Here is an 11,948-nt window from a genome sequence, read left to right as displayed (position 1 = left end):
ACACACACACACACACACACACACACACACACACACACACACACACACACACACACACACACACACACACACACACACACACACACACACACCTCTGGAGGTTGCTGGTTTGAATCCCGCTCCTTCCACCTTCAACTCTTCCACCGTTTTCAACAGAGTTAATAGTACTCCTCAATGATCACCAATGGACATATAGTTATACCTTTGTGCATTCAAGAATAGCATCAAAGTGATTATTAAAATTATTATTTAAAGGAAGAAATACTAGTTTTCCTATCTGGAGGGTTGCATGTAGTTGTCTCCAGCTGTTGGCAGCAGCTGGCAGGCTGAGCGCCGGCAGGGGAGATAAGAAAATTGTAGTTTACAAAAAATAAGATCAGACAGCCATTTTCAGCAGAGATGTTGAAGAGTAAGAGCCAGAGCATTATTTAAAAAAAAGGTCAAATTGATATCAGCATGTGTCATTGTTTGTAAATTTGATAAATGGAATTTCTTGAAATATTCACAAATTGGACACATTTTGTGTGTTTGTCTGTCATCAAGACAAGTGAAAGTACGTTTTGTTAGGTTTTGTTGCCTCAACCTAACTGAACAATATTTCAAGCCCAACCGTGATGTTTTTCTGAAACTTAAATGAGTGGTTTTGTTGCCTCAACCCGACTTTCATTTTGCACCAAAAGATCGTCCTGACGGACGGAAAAAGAAGTTGTGACAAGCGACACAAAGAAGAAAAAAAATACTGTTGTTGAATAATAGGTGAGCATTATCAGGAGCACCATTCTGGATTGTGGTTTATATTTTGAGGATCTTGTTGTGCAGAAGTTTGCTGGTTTAAATTAAAAAATAAAAAAGATTGGCATGAATGGCAACAAAGTTTTCCATCTACGCACAAATAGAACTAGATAAATGGGTACGCAATTACAAGACAAAACAAAACAAAAAATATTTTTTTGAAGATTTTTGAATCTTGAAACCTTTAGGATGTCATTAAAAGCCTCATAAGGTCTTTATATAATTTAGTAGTCATGTGACTTTGTCATAGATTTCTTTGTCTTCGCATTACTTTCCCTTAATTAGGTATAAAGTGGTGGATTGAAACAGACTGCATCACACACAAGGTTAACCATTTTAATATTGTCCAACCCAAAAACACAGGAAACCACAGCAGTGCAAACAGGAAGTGGCATTAAACCCGTCTCTGCCACTTCCTGTTTCCGTCACATTTTGGTCCCAAGTCGACATCATTATGATCATAATCATCATGAACGCCATCTTCATCTCCGTCAACATCTTTAAAATCACATTTTAATTTTTAATATCATATTTGTATGTTTTACAGTGTTTATTATACATGTGTGCTTTACGTCTGTAAACCAAATTTCCCTGACAGGACAATAAAGGTTCAAAAAGCACTGGATAATTAGCATAATAATAATAATGCTAATTAGCATTGTCACATCATCAACAATTAGCATCACTGACTCGACTGTCATCATCAGCTCTATCATCGTCCTGATCATAATCATAATGATTCCAATTATCATAATTGTAATCATCTTGACTGACACAACAGTCATTATCGTCAAAACTGCTGCTGTTACCTACCATCATCATCATCTTCATCACACACACACACACACACACACGCACACACGCACACACGCACACACACACATCACTGGACACACAGTGTATAGAAGCAGGCAGGCCCATTAATTCATATATGGCTCAATTATTAACACCAAAAGCCGGATCTAACAAAAGAGGAATAACTTCAAAATGTCTGTTCAACAGAACGGAGGTTCAACGCACCAGACTTTATTCATTTTAAGTCCTTTTTTTCAAACTTCCTAAAAGTCACATCTCCAAAGGTTTAGCTGTACTTTGGAGTTGACCCCACAGGTGTATTCCTCCGGGGCTTTTTGTGTTCGTTATTTCCAAGACTCTCGACTCTATCATCAGTATCATTTAAAACTTTGAGGGGTAAAGCGGTCCAAAATCCATCATGCTGCAAAACCAGACTGGTAGAATCCGTAGCACTGCGGAGCCCATTATACTGTACAATCCATGCTGTTCTGATCAGCAAACTTTCTGTCGCATTGTATTTTCCTTCACACAGAAGCACCTGTTGCACTGAAGACGCCGTCATCCCGTCAAATCGGTCAAACTGTGGAGTAATCAGTCAGTATGGCTGTGAAGTCCGTCGCACCTTAGAATCGATCGCACTGCAGACGTCAAGCTGTTTATATCCGTAGATTCCTTATCATAGAACGATGTTTTCCATTGAAGAATCCATCACACTAAAATTCAAAGCCTTGAAAAGTCCAAATTTCATGCTGCCCCCTGCTGACTTTTCATCTAACACTGTTAAAATCCACCACGCTGCAGAGTCCGTCCTCTTTAAAAATCTCTTCACTATGTCCAATCTGCCACCGATGATACGTTTAAAATCTTCAGCTTCATTTAAAAACACCACATCATCTGCATATAAAGACAGTCAGCATGAACCTCAATTGTCTCGTCACCACTTTGAGTCATTCTGGGGGACAAAATAAAAAGATTGCTTGAAAGCTAAAAATAAATAAATCCTAGTCTTTGTTGTTCTGTGTAGCAGCTGAGAAAGATGTGCTTCATCCGACAACTTTATGTTTTTTGTGCTTTATGAAACCAATGAGATTGTATTTAGTCAACGTTCTAATCTCCAAAAGGTTGTCATAGTAGCTGTCAGTTTTATAGACCCCGGACTCCTTGCGAGAAACATTCTTTGCACTTTCTCAGTTTCTGTAATCAGTTAGTCAATCTTGGGAGTTACTGTCAGGTTTTACATGGTCGTTAAATAATGAGAAAGTTTATTGGATGACAGATTTCAGGTGGGTTGAGTTGGGGCAAACAATTTTAATGTGAGCTGTGTTAAAATCGTTCCCTATTTTTATCTTACTTTCTGCCTTTCTTTCTGCTTTTTAGTGTCATAACCTTCCATAATTTAAGTTACTAAAAGGAGAACTGGTTATAGAAAAGTCTAAATTAAATACTGATGTCACTATTGTTTCTTCGGACTGTAATGCTCTTTGTATGTTTTCTTTCAAACGTGAATTATTATTTTGTATTTCAATAATCTTTTGGTATTTCCACGTCACATCAGGTTGGAACCTCTCACATGTTTAATTCATCGGTCAGTTTTGGTTGAGGGTTGTCAAAAATGTATATTCCATGTTTGTCGATCCAACAAAATTTCTAAATACTGACAGATTTAGTCTACATTGCACCTTTGCTAAATCCCATCATGGCTTGCATGTGAGAACTATTTTTGGCCTTGATAGTTTGTCTTCACTTTAAGCTTTTTTAATGATTTTCCAGCTCTGGTGGTTCAAACACTAAACAGAGCACAGCATCACTACTGGCTCCACATGCAGCGTTGTTTGTGGTTTCGGGCAAAGTTTTTTTCAAGTTATTACAAGCTTTTCATATTCAAGGTACACTGCTGGAGTTTTTGATCCTGAAAAAAACAAAGCTGCTTTTTAAATTCAAGCTGAAGCAGTTTGAATGCTGTGGTTTAATGAGTCCTCTGAGTGCTGTGATCAGAGGACTCCAAGTCCATGTTGGGTTAACTACATCTCTGTTCAATGGCCGACATGCAGCTAGCTGACTGCTGGTTAATCTGCCTTTTAATGTCGGCTGGTTTAATGTAGCAAACACAGGAAGATCCGATATAAACTGCTCTGGGTCTCTGGTTAGTGAGGAAATTGGACTGCAGCCAAGAGGCTCTATTGTAAGGCATCTAACTAATTTAAGGTTGCATCACAACGCATATCATATTTCCAACCTTAAAGTATATCATGTATGTTGAGAAGGTTCTACAAAATTCTATAAATGTATTGATGTGTTAAGTTTGTAGTTTACACAAAACTGCCTGTTTTTTGTCAATAAGAGACCATACCAACGCCTGTAATATATTATTTTGCCGATTTCAAAACATTTCTGATCATATTTGTGGGCTTAATGTATTGGAAACTAAATGTTTATCAGATAAACAAGGGTGTAGGAATGTGTGTGGGCATTTCACAGGATTTATCTTTTGTTGTACAACTACTGAAATGTTTGTAATAAGTAAAGTTTGATAAGTTGTTGGTCAGATCATCTGTTGTTGTTCATCAGACAGTAGATTCTTAACTCTGTCGTCAACCCGTTCTCACCTCGAACTCATCAAACACCGATGGATGGTCAATGCCCCTCGCACCAAGCTTTCATCTAACGTCAATGTAAACTCATCTGCTTCATTATCAGACTTCTCTATAAAGAGCAAGAAAGTCCGCTTGGGTGGGACAAATGAACGACAGGACTTTAACCCCGGAGACCTCTGTTCATGTTGCTGGTACGAAACCAAGTCAACTGTAATTGTTTTATCTTAGTTTTGTCACGTAACTTGTCACGTACTTAGGTAATGCCAGTTGCACAACAAAGATACTTGTTTTACGTAACAATCATACTTATATTTAACCAAACCACAATCTTTTCCCAAGCCCAACCCCAAGTAGTCTTGTAGTGTTGGTAAACCTAAAAACTAAGTAATTCTAAGAAAACTGGGACGCCATCCCTGATAAGTCCAAAACGGACACTAGTGGGGTACCTCGAGGGTCATAGCTTGGGCCACAAGTGTGAACGTCTTGGGAGCAATTTATGTCATTAGGGAGTTTTGAGGTGAGTTGCTAGCTAACAATTACTGAACCAGTGACTGCTAGCTAGCTAACAGTTTTGAAAAAATAAACAATACATCTGAAATAAAGAGCTTGTAAACAATTTTTTTTCTTTAAAAGAAAAACCAGTAGAAAAACCAGCTGAATAACCAGTCAAGTCAATCTCCTTCTTCATTCACTTATTTTTTTTCATTCTAATTAACTGCATCTGTAAGCTAGCAGTGCGTTAGCAGTCAGTCTGCAGTTGTGTCACTCTAGCCAGCTGTTGTAGTGTTAGCCAAGGACGGAGCTCGGAGGTTTGCGAAGCCACTGGAAGAACTGCCGCCGGTGGAGGCGGTGCCAGCGCACGTTGCCTTCTACGATTTCCAGCGCCCGCGGCATAGCAGGCCCCGCCCCCACACCGCTGGACTGGATGAACTCCTTCAACTGAGGAAAGAAAAGATGGGAAAAAGAGAGACAGATGGCGAAATATTTGGGGAGAAGGAGTAGGGCAGACAAGGAGGAAGTACGAATGGTAAAACAAGATATGAGGAGGGAAGGAAGGAGGGAAAAGAAGATGATAGAAAAGTTATTGGAATATTTGAAACCCCTCTGTGAAAAGAAAGACAGAAATATTGCAGCACCCAAGAGGCTAAAAAGGTACATTTCAGAATCAAGAAGCAAGTCTGTCTGGTCTCCAAACTTCATCAAAACACATGCTAGAAGTGATACGAGAAAAACACAAGACCCTGTATGAGACAGGAGTTCTTTCCTCCAAAAACTGATACTAGATATCTCTCGGGTTCTGCAGCGCAACCCGCATTTGAATTTGCTTCCCTTTTCTCCGAGGCAACAAATGGCGACCGAGGCTAATGGGTATTGTAGTATTTAGCCATGATTTCTCAGAAACGATTATAATTAAATTAAATAATTAAACTGATGGCCATGAAATAAACCTATACATATAACAAAGTAAAAAGACTTTACTGGAACCAACTTTCGCACCAACCTACTACTTCCGAACCATCAACGAGAAAAACATCCGTATATGTCATCTGTGCAAACCGCTTATTACGGCACATATTAATGTTTGCTGTTAGAAGTCATGTGATGTACTGCAACGTCACAAAGTCCACGTAGGGAGGAGGTCAAAAGAGTCTGGGTCAAAGAAACATTGACTTTCACCCAAGATGACAAGAGATAATATTAACATGCAAGTTTCTTGATGTTTTATTACATCTTTTAATGGCAGTTAAACAGAAACATTCCAGCCAGAACATGTGAGCGATGAAAGCTAAACCTTCTTTTGAAAAGGTGGTGGATAATTAAAAGAGAAAATTAGTTTTAAAGGTTCATAACGAGAGGTAAAATGTCCAGCATGAAAGGACGAGGAATCAAAGTGAAACTTTTAAAGGAGGGTAATTAAAGGGAAAGTTTTACAGCAAGAGAAGTGAGGTAGGTAAAACTTGAACCGTTGGAAGTTAGAGAACGAATGTGATTTTCAAAGTTAAGGACCGAAGAGGAAACTTGGTGTTGTTCAGAATTTGACAGATTCAATGGAGCGCAGGAGAAAATCCCTTCAACTTACTTTAATACAGCTCATATCGTTAACTCCTCTGCTCTCCTTTACTTTCACTTTCTGCTCTTCTGTCTCTTTTCTTCTTTCTCCTTTACTTTCACTTTCCCACTCTTCTACCTCTTCTCTTCTTTCCCCTTTACTTTCACTTTCTGCTCTTCTGTCTCTTCTCATCTTTCTCCTTTACTTTCACTTCCCACTCTTCTACCTCTTCTCTTCTTTCCCCTTTACTTTCACCTTCCCACTCTTCTACCTCTTCTCTTCTTTCCCCTTTACTTTCACTTTCCCACTCTTCTACCACTTCTCTTCTTTCCCCTTTACTTTCACTTTCTGCTCTTCTGTCTCTTCTCTTCTTTCTCCTTTACTTTCACCTTCCCACTCTTCTACCTCTTCTCTTCTTTCCCCTTTACTTTCACTTTCCCACTCTTCTACCTCTTCTCTTCTTTCCCCTTTACTTTCACTTTCTGCTCTTCTGTCTCTTCTCTTCTTTCTCCTTTACTTTCACCTTCCCACTCTTCTACCTCTTCTCTTCTTTCCCCTTTACTTTCACTTTCCCACTCTTCTACCTCTTCTCTTCTTTCCCCTTTACTTTCACTTTCTGCTCTTCTGTCTCTTCTCATCTTTCTCCTTTACTTTCACTTCCCACTCTTCTACCTCTTCTCTTCTTTCCCCTTTACTTTCACCTTCCCACTCTTCTACCTCTTCTCTTCTTTCCCCTTTACTTTCACTTTCCCACTCTTCTACCACTTCTCTTCTTTCCCCTTTACTTTCACTTTCTGCTCTTCTGTCTCTTCTCTTCTTTCTCCTTTACTTTCACCTTCCCACTCTTCTACCTCTTCTCTTCTTTCCCCTTTACTTTCACTTTCCCACTCTTCTACCACTTCTCTTCTTTCCCCTTTACTTTCACTTTCTGCTCTTCTGTCTCTTCTCTTCTTTCCCCTTTACTTTCACCTTCCCACTCTTCTACCTCTTCTCTTCTTTCCCCTTTACTTTCACTTTCCCACTCTTCTACCTCTTCTCTTCTTTCCCCTTTACTTTCACTTTCTGCTCTTCTGTCTCTTCTCTTCTTTCTCCTTTACTTTCACCTTCCCACTCTTCTACCTCTTCTCTTCTTTCCCCTTTACTTTCACTTTCCCACTCTTCTACCTCTTCTCTTCTTTCTCCTTTACTTTCACTTTCTGCTCTTCTGTCTCTTCTCTTCTTTCTCCTTTACTTTCACTTTCTGCTCTGTAACATTTTCCCAAAAAATCAAAATATAAGGCTCATGATTATTTTCATTTCAGGCAGTTTTTGTATTGAGGGGTCTCATTTTAATTTATGGTGATTCCTTTCAGAGGCTTCACAGACACCATGAAGCCCACGCGGATGCTGCTTGTTGTTACCATACCAACAGGAGTGGTAGAGATCTCAAACAAAATGGTTTCATCACGATAAAATACAACAAAGAGACACATTCAGAAACACCCACAACCCTTTTTGTCTGTGAATATCAGTCACTTCTCTGTAGTTTTCGACGTCCTACTTGTTCCTTCTGCTTTCATTTTATTTCTCCTTTTGGAAAAGCATTGTGGGAGTTTTCATTAAAACTACAATATTAAATAAAATATGAAAAGATGAGTGTCGTAGATTAGAAAGGATTCACAATAACATCATTGCTGCTGAATTCTCTTTGAATAATCAAGGACAGACTTTGAATTCCCTGATGTGTTTCTAGCTCAGCTAGTGTATGGATCAGTGTGCAAATGGTGACACCCTTTCAGACCCCTTGAAAGCCTCAATAGCTACATTTCAGGGTCACTAAATGTCTTTTAAAAGCTTACTAGTGCCCAGCAGTTTTCATTATTCGAAGTGCAAAAACATTTATCCACAAATATGAATAGTGAGTGCGAGTGACGATTTTCCAGCCAGCAAGAACTGCAGCAGGTTAGGCAAAGAGAGTCTGTCTTAATGTTTATGGACATACTTGGACCCCCTTTGGACAAATTTAATGCAGTGCCTTACGGATATCGGAGGAGACGGGACCCCCGTCGCACACTGGTATAGATGCATTAATACCGACTGACCATCTGGTTCTTGGTCACTTCTCTCTTAAGTTCTTCTTTCTAAAGAGAGATGTGGACCATCATGTCCAATCGCGTGGATTTACCACAGGATGGAGGTTGTACCTACACCATTCTATTACTGCTACTATAACTACGTATGTTATCATCATTATTCTAATATATCCACCACTGCTGTTATTAGTAGCAGTTTTCATTTGTCTTTATTATTTATTTATTGTTGTTCTGACATTATTGGTGCAACTACTGCTATTACTACTATTATGTGGATTGACTATGTTGTGGTTTTAGTAGTTTCTCTCCCTCTGAGTTCCCCATTAAAGGGTTTTTTTTAGGGGGGGAGGGTCCAAGGACAGCTCTCTGAGGCAAATTTGTGATACTGGGCTAAACAAATAACATTTAATTGACTTTAAATTGAATAAAAACATCAAAATGATTAACAAGACATTTGGGATTTTGTCCATTTGATATTTCCATTCTGTTTTCTTTGTAATACATTGAATAGAGAAATCCTGTTTTCTCTCTTAATGGGGTAAAGCGTGTAGGTTGAAATCTTGTCTGAATGCTTCCCTGTATCTTTTAATTGTATCTGTGTAGGTCGTTAGGGCGAGGCAGGTGGTCAGAAGGAGGAAACTGAACCCGTTTACCTGTAAATCAGACCTCCAGAACGAGTGCGAGTGTGTATTTACCTCATTGAGCTCTCGCTCGGTGTTCAGGAACTCCGTGACTCCACCGATGAGCTTTGAGTTCATGAACAACGCTTCGCCGTAGCTGAACAGAAGACGGCGAGCGTTAGTATCACAATACACTTCACAGTGCAGCAAGTACGACGTGTACAAATACTCACCGTGCGTTGAGGATGTCCCACTTTTCTCTGAAGTACTTCCAGGCGAGGTTTCGACCCTGCGGGTTTCTGCCCACGTGGATGATGACGTCGATCACGTCCTGCTCTGGGACCAGGTCTGAGGTCAGAGACAGGTTCAGTAACCTGGGAGACACAGGGACACGGACGAGCTCAGTAACCAGTCATTAACTGTACGTCTTTAATATTTATACACATCTGGAGATGCGATGGGGAAACTCTCTGTGTGTTACCATGCTAAAGGATTAGCTTGTAGGTCATATTTAGAAAGGTTTACTTAGGCTAGCATGGGAACCAATATAATGCTAAACTTTTATAGCATACTAAAACATAAGCCTGTATATCTTGCATATGTTTCAATATACTAACGAACATAAGATTTTGTTTAATAACAGGACAAAACATTTGCTTAATTTGGCATGAATTTCAGTATTTCATAAACTGCGCAAAGTTAGCATGCTAAAATATTAACCCGAGAGTCTTGTTTACTAAAATTAGCAAAGTAAACGTCTTATTTATAGTAATACTGTAGTAGTGTAAAATGTTAAAATACTAATGTAGTCTCATTTTAGCATGAATTTCATAGTTACAATGCTATAATATTATTTTCATATTATACAGTATATCTATATTAACTTAAATTAGCATAGTAAACATGCAATCTTAATCATGGTAATGTAAATTGTTCGAATGCTAACGTTTCATAGTATGCTACAACATTAGCCTGTACGTCTTGGAATGTTTCAGCAAACATTTGGTATAACGTCAATCAAATACTGTACTTTAAGTAGTTAATATTGAAGCAAATAATGTACTAAATGAACATCATGCTGTATTGAAGAAGACTGTAAACTAGAGATTGAGACCATAAACTCATGTTTACAATGTTTACTGAGGGAATAAATCAAGAGAGAAGTAGAGTCATTTTAGACTAGACTTCTATACAACCAGAGCAGTCGCCCCCTGGTGGACACTAGAGAGAATGCAGCTTTAAGACATGAAGCTTTGACTTCACCTTTCAGAACCGGATGTTGCCGTCCGACAAGTACTCAAATTAAAGTACTTGTACTTTCTCTGAGTTGAAGCAGAATGACCCTTGTAGACATTTCATAGTAGTTTGTTTTGTTGTTTGTAACCACGATTCACTCCTCTGAATTTACACGAGCTACAGTAATCCGACTACTCCCAGCTCCTCAGAGATTAAGGGGATTTACAGAAACCTGGGGAGAGTTTGGCCACAGAATCCAGAAGTGTGAACACGTTTTCTAAAGATGTGAGACTGAGCGGGACAAAGAGACAGAAGAGAGAGTTTCACAATAAAACTGATGTTCACTCCTTCAACATTGTAGTCAGAGTTTACCTTAATCTTCTTTTACTTTCCGTTCACATTACTTTGTATTGGTGTGTGTGTGTGTGTGTGTGTGTGTGTGTGTGTGTGTGTGTGTGTGTGTGTGTGTGTGTTGGAAGTTTGTAGCTGCTGTCTTTTCATTAAACCACCAAATCAATTTTCTCTCTCTCTTCCCACAATCCCTCTGTGCTGAAACCATTTCCTGTGTGACCAATCAGTGTTTCTGTGGTGTTTTTTTTTTTTTCTTCTTTATTTTGTGTGTGTGATAGCTGCTATCTGAACATGCAGTACTACCTCTCTGATTACAGAACAGTTTACTGTGGCTGGAAAATCAATACCTGGCAAACACACACACACACACACACACACACACACACACACACACACACACACACACACACACACACACACACACACACACACACACACACAGCCTCGGGCTGACTTTTTACTGCACCTTTTACTTCATTTTCTGTCTGTTTTCTTATATCAGATCTTTCTGCTGCATTAACGGGTATGTTGCATGTTGTTCACTAGTTTAATCTAAATCAATGCATCATATTCTATAAGAGCATCATATGCTCCTGTGAGAACCTGGTATCTCCACAAAGAACAATGATACGTCATTCGTACCTGTTGAGGAGGAAGGTGTTGTCCGAGCAGGTCAGAGCCTCCAGCAGGATCTTCTTCTCTGAAACGGCGTTGGTGGAGTGAAACTTCATCCAGATGAACTCCCACACGTCCTCGTCCATCAGACTCACCCCGGTGCAGTAAACTATGTCTCTGATGTTTGGAGGAATCCTGCAAAACACACAGCGTCTTGCCATCAGACGGACACAATCTGCAAGACGTCTTTAGATAAAGCAAACGTGTGTCACATTTTCGGGATGTCGATAAGTGTTGGATGTGATAATGAAGCTAAGAAACCCCGACAAAACACGTCCACAGGATTAAGCAGCTACTCTCTCTGGATGCTGAGTGAGAAATTCTGATTCCATCAGGGAGCTCCATTAAAACATCCCTTTACTTCTCCTGTGGACTCGTAAAAATACAGAGACACATTTAAAGACACTTTGGCACCAGCTGGGACTCCAAAAAGTCTCAATAAGCCTAATTGGCGTTCTTTGTATTGGAACACTTTTGAAGTTTTAACAAAGATACTTCTGTGTCTCAATGTTTAAAGTCCAATTGCAACAGATATATTAACGAGACTGTCTGATAACAGATGTGTATGTTTAGGTACTGAGCAAAGATGTAGGTTGCTTTAATGAGAAACATGAAATCTGATGTGATCGTTCAATGTTTCCTGATGCTGCAGATCGTCAGGAAACTGAGGTCCAAGGTTTTGAAGACTCCTGCTCCCCTGTTTGGACAACTAGAGTTCAAACATAACACATTGTGGGTTCAATAACAACTTTTTACATAACCA

General features: G+C 39.3%; 1 protein-coding gene across 1 annotated transcript in view; it reads right to left on the bottom strand.

Annotated features, from left to right (window-relative positions):
• Positions 1 to 1,132: 1,132 nt before the first annotated feature.
• Positions 1,133 to 11,948, bottom strand: part of LOC137866577 (thyrotropin-releasing hormone-degrading ectoenzyme-like) — a 122,667-nt gene continuing 111,851 nt past the window's right edge. The window contains exons 16-19 of the mRNA XM_068702575.1: positions 11,153 to 11,320; positions 9,157 to 9,297; positions 8,999 to 9,080; positions 1,133 to 5,120 (exon numbers count right to left, since the gene is read on the bottom strand). Coding sequence (XP_068558676.1) covers positions 4,968 to 5,120; positions 8,999 to 9,080; positions 9,157 to 9,297; positions 11,153 to 11,320 — 544 coding nt within the window. The 3' untranslated portion in view covers positions 1,133 to 4,967. The remainder of the gene's footprint in view (positions 5,121 to 8,998; positions 9,081 to 9,156; positions 9,298 to 11,152; positions 11,321 to 11,948) is intronic.

Source organism: Cebidichthys violaceus, unplaced genomic scaffold (genome assembly GCF_023349555.1).
Source record: "Cebidichthys violaceus isolate CVI_PGR_0920_01 unplaced genomic scaffold, fCebVio1.0.p SCAF_86, whole genome shotgun sequence".
NCBI classification, from domain to species: Eukaryota; Metazoa; Chordata; class Actinopteri; order Perciformes; family Stichaeidae; genus Cebidichthys; species Cebidichthys violaceus.
Note: the sequence above shows the minus strand (reverse complement) of the source record. Positions and strands in the feature narration are given on the sequence as shown.